Source organism: Terrapene carolina, unplaced genomic scaffold (genome assembly GCF_002925995.2).
Source record: "Terrapene carolina triunguis isolate 2854851 unplaced genomic scaffold, T_m_triunguis-2.0 Scaffold131, whole genome shotgun sequence".
Taxonomy (NCBI): domain Eukaryota; kingdom Metazoa; phylum Chordata; order Testudines; family Emydidae; genus Terrapene; species Terrapene triunguis.
Window position 1 is genome coordinate 18,073,116 of NW_020664482.1, and position 12,254 is coordinate 18,085,369.

The 12,254-nt window shown below is 44.4% G+C and overlaps 1 protein-coding gene across 3 annotated transcripts in view; it reads right to left on the bottom strand.

Moving 5' to 3' along the window:
• The window catches only part of CAPN6 (calpain 6), a 76,544-nt gene that overhangs the window by 6,955 nt on the left and 57,335 nt on the right, over positions 1 to 12,254 (bottom strand). For all 3 annotated transcript variants that reach the window (XM_026652984.1, XM_026652982.1, XM_026652983.2), the window contains exons 9-11: positions 9,454 to 9,576; positions 7,576 to 7,778; positions 5,678 to 5,799 (exon numbers count right to left, since the gene is read on the bottom strand). In XM_026652984.1, the coding sequence (XP_026508769.1) occupies positions 5,678 to 5,799; positions 7,576 to 7,778; positions 9,454 to 9,576 (448 nt within the window). The remainder of the gene's footprint in view (positions 1 to 5,677; positions 5,800 to 7,575; positions 7,779 to 9,453; positions 9,577 to 12,254) is intronic.

Below are 12,254 nucleotides of genomic sequence, written 5' to 3' on the forward strand. Positions count from 1 at the left end.
AAAGAAAGAAAGAAAGAAAGAAAGAAAGAAAGAAAGAAAGAAAGAAAGGTGAAAAGTGTCAAGGAAGGATACATTTCTGGCTGGAATGCTGAACTTTCAGTTGCTGTAAGAAAAATGGTACAATCTTCAGAAGAAACGTGGCTCAAAAGAGATGTGATGCCTGAAGATCTGAGACAAGACAAAGATATTTTCTCAGTGGTTTTAAAGGGCCTGATTCGCTATTGCCCAGCTATTTGTATGTTTACTCCTGTGCAAAGCGAGGTGTAACGGCTACTGAATCAGAACGGCGGCATTTCATACCCACGTTATACAGGAATCAGTAACGACACAGGCGCCAGGTGGTAAAGAACCAGGCCCGCTAGTCTGGCAGTTCAGTTCCCAAGGTCACACCAGGACAGTAGCTCTATCACAGTCCCATGGCTGTGAGACAGAGGGGACCTGGCAATTTAAGGAAAGGATAACACAGGGACAAAAACAAAGCCAAAATCATGAGTAAGAGCCAAAAGCTAATAAGAATGTAGCCCCAAGAAAAGCAGTGATCTAGATGACAGCTTTACTAAGTCACAACGAGATCTGATCAGAGTTAGCCTGACGGTGCAGGCAGCCCATTGCTTTATGGATAACCAACACTAGACAAGAACATTCACCATAAGTTGCTATTGTCCAAGGCAAAGGCTTTCAAGATTATATGGAAAATGTGTTCTTCAATTCAGATCTTGAGGTCCTTAGTCAGTCTGTACTCAGTCCTTATTCAGCAACCCCCCCTCCCCCCCCGTGACTGAATAAAAACTTACCAAAGACATTGAGACATGGCACTTTGTTAATAAACCAATGAAATGTCCTGAAGATTACAGTTACTTGGATTGTGAGCGGTTTGCAGCAGGGACCATTGTTTTGTTCTGTGTTTGTACAGCACCTCGCACCTCTATAACCGTGAGGGCTAGACACTACTGCAAAATAAATAATAGAGGAGAGTGCTTATAGCGGTATTAGAAATTGGGCAGGAACACCACGTTTTCAAGCTGGCTCCGAGTACAGCACTCAAAAATGTTTTCTCTTCCCCCTCACAGGATGTTTACAAGGTAATTCCTGCACCCTCACTTTTCCTGCTTATCAAATAGCCATTTTGGAAAGAGAGGGAGCAGTTAAAACAAAGTGAAAGAATTAAACATGGGAATCCAACATGAAGCTTCAGAGGCAACTTTTTAGAAAACTTGGTAGAGGGCTATTTGGTCTTAGAGATTAGCTGTGATGAAAAGACCATGACAGACAATAGCTGGGATGATTTTAAAATAGACTTGGAATGAAGAAAGAAAAGCCAAAGCAAACATCCCTTCTTCATCCCCTTGCAAGTCTGCCGCCATAATTGGCTTAATGGTAATTGGCTAAATCTCAGAATGAATTCACTCATAACTGGATACTTCCAAGAGAAGCAGAAAATATGCTAATGTGTCTCTGACATCTGAGCAACCAGACTCATCGCTTAACCTTGTCAACAGCAAACAATCAATTAATTGGCCAGGACAGATCATCTACAGTAGCAGCAAGCGGAGCCTTCAGAGCAAGTATTTTAAAAACAAACAAATCAAGCAATGTTCCGGTGGCAGGAAGCAACATTGTCACAATAACCAGAACAAGAGCCATGCTGCAGTGTGTGTTTGCCATGGACAGAGGTCTCTTCGGCTCCAATTTTTGAGTAGTTTGGTCAGAAATACGTCCACAGTATGGCTCTCTCAGATATTACAGATAGGCTTCAAGTGGTGAATTGTGTATCCAAATCTAAACTTCCACCAGATTCAAGGCTGTTCAAATCAGACATTCCAGTTCAGGCCCTTCTGTATAGGATACTATTGTGTGGTAACCAGTCCCTTACTTGACTGCTTATCCCAGGTCACAATTTACAGATATCCGATGTGATAACATTACAGCAGAGACTGAGTTAGCAATTCAGTGAGCTGGAAAGAACTACAGGATCCTGTCTGTGTCCAGAAGGCTCAAAAAAAAAAATCCCAATTATATTAGTTACCACCAAGTCCTGTCTCTTCTCTACCACAAGGGACGGGAGAGATGCCTTATACAGAACTGATCCTGGCAGTTGGTGTTTTTAGTCCCACAACAGACAGCGTAGCTGATGGACGATGGAAGCTAAGGGCAAGGAAGGAGGAAGTTAGGTTTAGAAGTAGGAACTCTGCAAAGCAGAGTGGAAGGATGTGGAAGGAATGAGGAGCTCACATCCGGAATCAGAAAACATTTACACACACAAAATGCGATGGGGTAAAAGCAATCAAGAGGCTCATCTTATAAGGCAAGGTCTCAATGAGCTTGCCACCAGGAAGGTAATCGCTATGTAAGACTGAATTAACCTTAGACAATGTGTCTAGTGTTTTGGGCACAACAGGCTTTCTCTGAGCACTTCTTCATGTTCCACTTATTTTCCTTCCATGCAAACATACTGAATGTACCTAACATGAGGGAAAACCCTCACTCATCAGTCCTGACTGGGTTTGCTGCCAGACTCCTTCCATGCTCTGCTGTTTTGATTAGACAGGAGCTGGAGTGGGTCATTGCTTTTAAGTGGGTTTTGACCTAGGAGCACTCAGGGGCCACTGGGTAAGGCTGGTATTTTGATACTTGCGCAAGGGACTTGGAATCCCACATGCAAGGCCGGCTCCAGGCACCAGCGAAGGAAGCAGGTGCTTGGGGCGGCCAATGGAAAGGGGCGGCACGTCCGGGTCTTCGGCGGCAATTCGGCAGCGGGTCCCTCGGTCCCTCTCGGAGGGAAGGACCTGCCGCCGAATTGCCACCGAAGACTGAAGTGACGGTGGTACAGCTGCCGCCGAAGTGCCGCCAATCGCACTTTCCCCACCCCTCAGCGCTTGGGGCAGCAAAAACACTGGAGCCGGCCCTGCCCACACTGCACGCCTCCAATGGGAAAGCTCTCACTGAGACCCACACAGTCCTTTCCCGGTGCTTTGAGATGAATGGGAGCTGGTCCCAGTGTAATACTGTATCAAACAAGCGTCTTAGCACAGCTCCTCAAAGCACATCAGCAATAGTAGGCCGGGGTATCAGCTATGGACAGTGTCACAGCTACAGCTGGATGTAAGGATGGCAGAATCTGGCTCTGAAGGTAGCCCATCTTTTAGGCATTTCTATTAATCACTGGTTGCAAGTCCCCGTTGTAAATTATAGACAGTATCACAGCTTGACAAATCCCATTTCACTTCCTGAGCTGAAGCCAGCTTTTTGGCAGCAGTGGAAGTTTGTTTTAGTGATCTTGTCAGCACTGCAAGAGTGCTAGGGATTGTGAAGTGATAGAACCCAATTCTCTCTCCTGACTGTTTTCCTACAGGGAATGTGGTAGGAAAATGCTTGTGGAATTTTAAAGGGGTAAGAAAAAAAGTCTAAAAACTGAAGTGTCATTTTTGAGGGGAAGAGCAAGAATGCCCTGCCTCTCTTGAAACCCCTGCTGGTCTTTCTCCCTTTGTTCTCGTCCATCCATCTGGTCTCTCCAAGAACGTGGAGCCATATTACTTGCACATCTAAAGTCTAATCACATAAAACAGGATTGCAGCCCTGAAAGAAAACTGCCAAGAAAAATGAACTGAAGCAATTTCCTCCATCCCCTCCTTCCCATCCCCTGAAAAGACAACTGCAGTTAGCAAAAATGACCTGTACAACGAAGACTGCAGTCAGCCACTCAGAGGAATACTGATATTGGTTGCTATTCGGGAACTGGAGCAGCATTCTATCCAACAGTTTGGAAATTCTTAGCAACTGTTTCTTAAGAAGTTCATCCACAGGTCTCACCATAATTAATTCTCCATTATAAGGAGTTACAGCAACTCAGCTCCAGATTTCAAGCCAACCAAATCTGAAGCTCTCTCTCAGGGACGGCTCTGGCTTTTTTGCCGCCCCAGGCAAAAAAGCCTCCGGCCGCCCCCCCCCCCCCAGCGGGGGGGTAGGGGGGAGGGCAGTCGGAGCCCCGGGGGGAGGGCGCCGGGGGGAGGGCGGCCAGAGCCCTTGGAGGAGGGCTCGGCTCTCCCCCCCGGCGGCCAGAGCGCCGGGGGCAGGGCGGCGAGCCCCAACCGGGGCTCGGCTCTCCCCCCGGCGGCCAGAGCGCCGGGGGCAGGGCGGCGAGCCCCAACCGGGGCCCCGCTCTCCCCGGCGGCCGGAGCGCCGCGCCGCCCCCCTCCAGGTGCCGCCCCAAGCACAAGCTTAGTGGGCTGGTGCCTGGAGCCGGCCCTGCTATCTCTGTAGCAAACACATCAGGGAAGCCGTTGTTTCGGCAGTCTTACTTGTTTCTTGTTCCAGGTTCACCCAGACTGTCTTTGTTCCCTCTCTTGCTTTCTCTTAACCAACTACTCTCTGCCAGTTGTCTCTGCCCACGTCTATCCCTTTGGTCATTGGAAGGCGTAATAATGTAACTGTGGCAGACAGAGGGAGGATGTAAAAGACAGAGAGCAAAGGACAGTGATGAGGCAAGTCTTAATTAGCTGTCAGTGGCAGGCATCAGAAAGAGATTCTGGCCTCTCCATTTCAAGACAGCTTTTCTCTTTGATAAACACTGACACATAACTGGTACTGTACAAGTCACAAGACACTTAACCTCTCTGCTCGATTTATCAAGCCCCAAACAGTTGTAATAGAACAGTAATTACCTCACAGTGATTAAGTTAAATTGGCAAGACAGATACTGGAATACTGTATAGAGTTCTGGTGTGCACGTGGATATTAAAAAATCGACGGTGCAGAAAAGAACTGCAAAAATGATTTGAGGGCTGGAGAAAGTGCCTTACAATGAGAGACTCAATCTGTTTAGTTTATCAAAAAGAGATTGAGAGGTGACTTGATTACTGTGTGTATGTACCTCCATGGGGAGAAAATACCGGGTACTAAAGGGCTCTAATCTAGCAGGGAAAGGCATAACAAGAACCAATGGTTGGAAGCTGAAGCCAGACAAATTCAGATTGCAAATAAGTGAGGGTGAGTAATCACTGGAACAAGCTACCAAGGAAATGGTGGATTCTCCCTCTCTTCAAATCAAGACTGGATGCTCTTCTGGAAGATATGCTTTAGCCAAATACAAGTTATGCTTTAGTCAAACACAAGTTATTGAACTCACTGCAGGGATAAATGGGTGAAATGGCCTATGAACAGGAGGTCAAACTAAATGATCTAATGGTCCCTCCTGGCCTTCAACTCTATGAATCTATGAAGTGTAAAGTACTTTTAAGTCCTCGGATGAAATGTGGTTAGATGTATATAGCATAATGGACCTCATTACAGGGAGTTCCATCCAGCTGACTCACTGGCAATTTTCAATTTTGACAATAAGTAACCCTCAAAGAGGAAATGATTGCTGTGAATTTCTGAATAATCCCCACTACATGCTCATCAAAAGTGACTGCCCATTATTCACCATCTGGGCCAGCATATTTAACTCATAGCTCTAGTCGCTTTTTGATGCCTCCTTAACCCCAGCTCTCCTTTCAAAAGCCTGCTCTGATATCGCAGTGTTCCATAAATGATACTCCCTGCCTCTCCAGACAAAAACAGCCAAGGCTTAAAAGTCATAAATTATTCTAATGAAGTGAACAATTTGCATCTCAAATGAGCCTGGCCTCAGAGGAAATAGCAAGCAATTCCCACTCCTGCAGTCTTCCTTTGCACTTACCACCTGATCTGTCTTGCCTCTGTAGACCTTCTGCGGAGTGAATTTTAATTTCGGTGACTATGCGAGGGTAACCACACAGAATGCTCCAGCATGTCCATTTAGGCTTATCTAGCTTCAGCTCCCTGAAAGATCAAGATTAATGGATCAATTCAAATAGATTATAAATCTTCGGCGATGAAGGTCAAGCAACAAAATGGTGAACTTCAGTGGAATTTTGACCTTTCTGGAACATCAGACTTGTAGTTCTTCACCTGTTTATTATCAATGGTTTCTGTTACAGGAATGTCCTATATTTAAGTAAATAAAAATGGCATAATCTTTCATATGACAACTACACATGGGGAAAAAAATACTTAAAGTCACCGATATTAATATCAACGCAAAAACATAATGGGTCTAATCTCCTTTCGCACCAGTTTTACCCTGTATACGTCCATTGGTTTCAACTGTGTTACTCCAGATTTTGTCAGTGACCCACTCATGGGTGGTCTGGTGTAGTGGTTGGAGCAAGAATCTAGCCTATCAGAGCTGAACCTAGGTGGTGCAGGTTGAGGAGCAAAGCCAAGGGTCACAGCCTAAGCCAAAGGGTTAACCAGAGTTGCAGTCAGAATATGTAGTGGAAGATCAGAGAGTCCAAAACCAAAGCCTAAATGGAAGGGTTAACCGGAGTTGTAGTCAGAACCAAGGGTCTGAGCTGGGAGTCTGAAAGAAGCTGGAGAAGGAACAGTTAAAGGCTGGGGATGGAGCCAGACTAGAGAGAAGCAGAGACAAGGCCTGGACCAAGCACAGCTGTCGGCTAGGGATGCATTGAGCAGCCACTAGAATGCTATTGCCACTGAGCTTAAGTAGAAGCCAGCTGAATCCTTCAACCAGTCAGGTGGCTCAGTCAATCAAACAGCATCTATCAGGGCCAACTGCACTCATTAGGTTGCCAAGAGACTGGTTCTGCTGCAGGCTAGTCCCCTGACAGTTTTACACTCATGTGAAAGAGAGAAGAATAAGACCCAATAAATGAAAAGGTTCACTGTTTAGCTGACATTAGGGAAGCATGTGTTTGGGAGATTGCACGGCTGAAGAGAGTGGTAATGGTGTCAGGGGGCTTTCCATCAGTAGCTGCCCCGGTTAAAATCCACACCAACATAGCAATTTATAAGATGTTATTGTCATCTGTGCAGTGGCCTGTGATGTGAGTGTGGTGATCAAAATAACCTCTCCGCCAACAGCACAAACGGGCACTCATGTTGAAAATGTCACAGTAGAGAGGTCAAAGATTGAATGGGCTATGGAGAGACAATTATCTTAGGCTTGGTCTACACTTACCCCCCAAGTCGAAGCAAGGTACGCAAATTCAGCTACGTGAATAACGTAGCTGAATTCGACATACCTTACTTCGAACTTACCGCGGTTCAGACGCGGTCCACACGCGGCAGGCAGGCTCCCCGTCGACTCCGCGGTACTCCTCTCGTTGAGCTGGAGTACCGCAGTCGACGGCGAGCACTTCCTGGTTCGATTTATCGCGTCCAGACCAGACGCGATAAATCGAACCAGGAAGTTCGATTTCCAGCCGCCGAACTAGCGGCTAAGTATAGACCAGCCCTTATCATCCCTACAGGTGATCCTCTCCGGATCAGGCCATTGTGGGGGAAGTTTGCACTGCAGCTGCCCACCATGCAGTCCCAATTCTATGAGCTTTCTGAAGGCTGACTTCTGACAGGGACCTCAATTCAGTATCCTATTTTGCAGGTGCAAAATTTGATGTCATTGGCACGTCCAACTGCCTGGTTTGTGACCTAGTCATCTTCCGTGACCCAGTGGTCTTTGGAGGGTTAACCACGTCGGTGAAAGGGGAACTGGAGTCAGTGGGAATAACCTTTATACTGTTGTAAAGTAGCAAGTACCTGAGTTTTGATGGCACATCTGTAAAGAGCCTCAGGATAAATGCAGTGACAATGCCAGGATAGTGTGTTGTTGGGATAAGAACATAGCGACCCCGTGCAAGGAGCTTCCTCAGGAACACAGTGCGTGTATTGACATAAATGGAGGTTGCCACTCGCTCTTGTATTTGCAGCTTGTGTATCCGATAGTCTCTGTTAAGCTCCACCTACAGTTATACAGCAGAACAAGATCTGGCATGTTTATTTCTCACTCACAGTCTTTCTTGCTGCATTGTTTGGTTCTGGTTTCCAGAATGCATACACAATGATGTGCTGTTATGTGAGCAGGCAAATCAAACGCTGGGTTCCCTAGCCAGCCCTACATAACCATTGCAATCTCTAATGACAGCTTCTTGCAAACTTCATAGCAACCTACTGTCACTCAACATTTAAAAGAAGATATTAGTGTTACGTACAGAGAGTTGGAATTTTTTAATGATCTTTTAAAATGAAAAACTGCCCTTTTTTTCTAAATAAAATAATTGAATTTCTTTGGAAATTTTTCATTTTTTGACAAAATCAGACATGAAAAATTGATGTTTTTCAATGTTTTCATTTTTCCTGTTTCTCTCCCCTTTTCTCTCTCCCCACTCTTTTTTCTTTTTTTTTCTTTTTCTGTTTTGCCCCTGACTGGAACAGCCTTCCAAGGGGAGCAGTAAGGGCAAAAAAGCTAACTGGCTTCTAGACTGAGCTTGATAAGCTTATGGAGGGAATGGTATGATGTGACTGCCTACAATGGCATGTAGCCGAACTGTGACTGTTAGTAGCAAATGTCTCCAGCGGCCAGTGATGGGACATTAGCTGGGGAGGGCGCTGAGTTACTACAGAGAATTCTGTCCCAAGTATCTGGCTGCTGGGTCTTGCCCACATGCTCAGGGTCTTACTGATCACCACATTTGGGGTATGGAAGGAATTTCCTCTCAGGTCACTGAGGGGGATTTTCATCTTCCTCTGGAACATGGGGCATGGGTCATTTTCAGGATTGAACTAGTGTAAATGGTTGATTCTCAGTAACTCCGGCAGAGGTAAGGGATCTATAAGAGGAGTGGGTGGGTGAGGTTCTGTGGCCTGCAATGTCAGACTAGATGATCATGCTGGTCCCTTGTGGCCTGAAAGTGAGAATGAATGATGTCCAGAGTTTGCTTTTTATCCCCTCATTTTTCTTCTTGCTACTTTGCAACTTTTGAAAATGTCCTCAACTTTTGTAACTTTTCAATGTGGCCATAGGAAACAGGGGGAAAAGAGACAAAGGTTTGTACACTGTTCATTCTGTTGCATTGATTGGTAAAATGAAAAATAAGGGGGGAAATGAGAAAACCAGCCACCCCCCCCCCAAAAAAAACCCTTCACATTTCAAACATGAACATTCTAGATAATTTTTTTGTAACAAACTAAAAAAAATTGTTTCATTTCAAAATCTGAGGAATGAAAGATACTTCAAAATGTTCTGCAATTTCCCCTTTCCCCCATCAACTCTAGTGTTGTGTGAACTGTTTTATACAATCATTATAAGTGCAATAGTAGAGGCTGTCAGGAGGAGTCTGAGTGGACACAATCATGTCTCCCGCATGTGGCTTGCCATATCCTGCTACTCCTGTAGCTCAAGAGGCAGGGGGTTGAGCTTTGAAACTGAAGGGTCCCAGTGACGGCCATGGTATCTGTTTATGTATTTGCAGTAACTGTGCAAGAATCATGTTGAGAGATCTCAGGGGCAGTTAGAACCCATCCTGTGTGAACTATACATTTACCTGCCAAACACCCATTGCTGAGATGAAGCTGCAGTCAGGTGCAGGCTTCCTGAAGTCAGATCAGTTCTGAACCCAAATGAAGATGGTGGCCTACCTTGAAGATTTCAAAGCCAATAGGGAAGTTGTCCCCTTTCCCATCTTTCTTGTAAATGCGCTGATCCTCTTGCTGTAGTGAAATCAGCACTTTGTCCTCACCCTTCTTGACATCGAAGACATACTAGCAAGGGGGAGACACAGAACAGAGAACCAGCTGTTAAGGAGAACATCTCTGGGATACTGTACACAAGGGCATACTGCAAAGGTACCCAGAAATGGGTTTGTCCCTGGAATGATGGTTCTGCATCCAGGATCAATTCCCAACAAGTTTTATCTGGAAATTAGTTACAATTGTAGGGATTTTGAAACTAATAGTATCAGAGATATTAAAGGCAGTGATTCATTCAGTGCATGCTAAAAGAGAATGTCTCCAAGTAGCTATTGAAGTGGCATGACAGCAGATGTGCTCCGAAAACAATAGTAAAAAAAAAAATCATAAAAAATATAAAGGGGTAAGGAGATAAAGTTAAACAACAAACTCCGGACTGTGCATTTGCTCTTTTTCTACATGGATCTCCAAGTAGGGCCTGTTTACTCCAGATATTTTCCTTATCAGTGACATGAAAATGACAAATGGGTTGTATCTGATGTATAACGAAAGCATGAAAAGGGTTTTTTGTTCCACACCCCCCAGATCCCCAGTTACTTCAGAAATGTCCGTTTTGGTCTTTCCTGGTTTTGCTGGAAATATTTGGAAGACTCAGAGAAATTGATTGAGAGGGTGGTTTGCATTTTTAACGAAGAGATATTTTATCCCAACTGTGTTTAAGGGATTTTAGTTGAATAGGTTTCAACAAGACCAAACAAAAATCAAAATATTTGTACAGCCTGTATAAATAGCACTTCCTTGTCTCAATGAATCATGCTTCACTTGTTTTTTAATTATGGTATCACTATCCTACTAGTTCACCAGTGATTCAGAGTCTTTCAGAGAAAAGAGAGTACAAGACCAGAATTTCTAATGTATAAAAGAAGACCCAAAAGAGTGTTTTTTACACCACAAAGCAGCAAACGGGGCCAAACACCAAATTCTTTCCCCCTTCACAGACACCTTTACATTCCCTGTTCGTTCCTCATTCTTGCCACTAAGGGGCAAATCTAAGTTGTAGGAAATTGTCAAGGGAAAGAAATGGTGTTATTTATGTCAAGATTAGGAAGATTGGATCCCCTCCCAGATTATGAAGCAAATGAAAAACAGTATCAAATTGCAATGTGGCCCAACTGTGCAGCACACCGATCTTGCTTCATGTTTTAAAGAGAATGCTGGAACACTGTGACCAGTATTGAGGGTAATGTAATCTGTAGTATGTTTAGTTTTCTCCCATTCGATGCTGCTGAAAAGTTTTCCTCACTAGTTCTCCTCAAGGGTGGACACTGGGATTGCTTGTACTGTTATCATCTAATCTACCTTCTGGTGATTTCAGATTCCTCTGAGTCACGCTGCCCTATAGAACGAGGCATCTTCCCTTCTTTCTCCTCTTTACTCTCATGCTTTAGGGCAGTATCATTTTAACTTTGAGGAAATATCAATCTCTTGCAGACGAGGCAAAATGAAAGCTGTCCTCCCAGGCTCTCGGCCTATTATTTCTTTCTGATTTAACTGTTTCTAATCAGGACTGAGGGGGCTCAAGAATCTCTACCTGAGAAGCAATAAATAGTGAGAACCACTGTTCTGGCTCCAATTTTGTTCTCCTAGTAGCCAATAAAGTAACCAATAAGAGAAATTAGCCCTGGGCATGTGCTGATAGTAGACTATCAAAATGCTTAAATTCTATTATTTTGCAAGGGAAGTGGATATCTCATAATCCCACTGTGAAAATATTTGCTTCAGAGGAGGCCGTCAAGGGAATTAGACTGTTCCCTCAGGTGGGTGAGGGACAGAAATGGTCTCTAGACTGTTGCAATATATGGCATAGGAACAAGGTAATTTAATTTGTCCTTAAGTAAAGGTAAAGATTTCACAGGAATGCTATTACCAATCTTTGAGTGTATCAGTCTAGAGACAGGATTTAATAAAAGGAACTCTTTTCACTGCATCTGATCTATAACTTTCTTCTTACATCAGGAACTCTTCTTTTACTCTTCTTTCTTCTTTGAACACTTAAAAAGTAGACCCACACAAACACTAAGAAAATGTCCAAGATCAGAAAGAGGAACTGCCCCCCGTGTGAACTGTATAAATTCACACGAGCGCTGATCCTTTTCAAGGGAGACTGTTTGTGGAAGAGATAGAAGAGAAGCCATTCTTCCCTGCTAGGCACCTAAAGGCAAGGACAAATGGGGAGTTACAGATGATTCCTAGTCTGAGCAATGAAGATTGCAGCTGTCTGATGCCCTGCTAAGAAAATAGAAGGAATGCTGACAGAAACCACCCATCTAAATGTAGACAAGGAGGCACAAAAACAGCCTCTGCAATTGAAAGTATGAGGAGCGCTGCAAAAAACAACAACAGAGAGGTCAATTTTCAAAGTAATACATGGAGCACTGAGTGCCCAGCTCTCACTGACAATAATGGAAGTTTTGCATTTGACCCCTTGTGCACTGTGCCGGCAATGTAGGACACGGGGGAGAGTGAGGAACCAGCTAACTTTGATAGCTTGAGAGCAATCAGCTAGAACAAGAAAAAGAGAGCCTTGTGAGTAGCAATGGGAGAGACAACTCTGGGGAAATTTCCAACTCATTTGCATATTATGGGGTTTTATATATCCTTAAGGAACCTAATCAGTGCAAAGGGATACCCCTTAATCACACTCAGCCAAAGTCTCTACAGGATTAATACTTTAATAAAATGGATTGGTG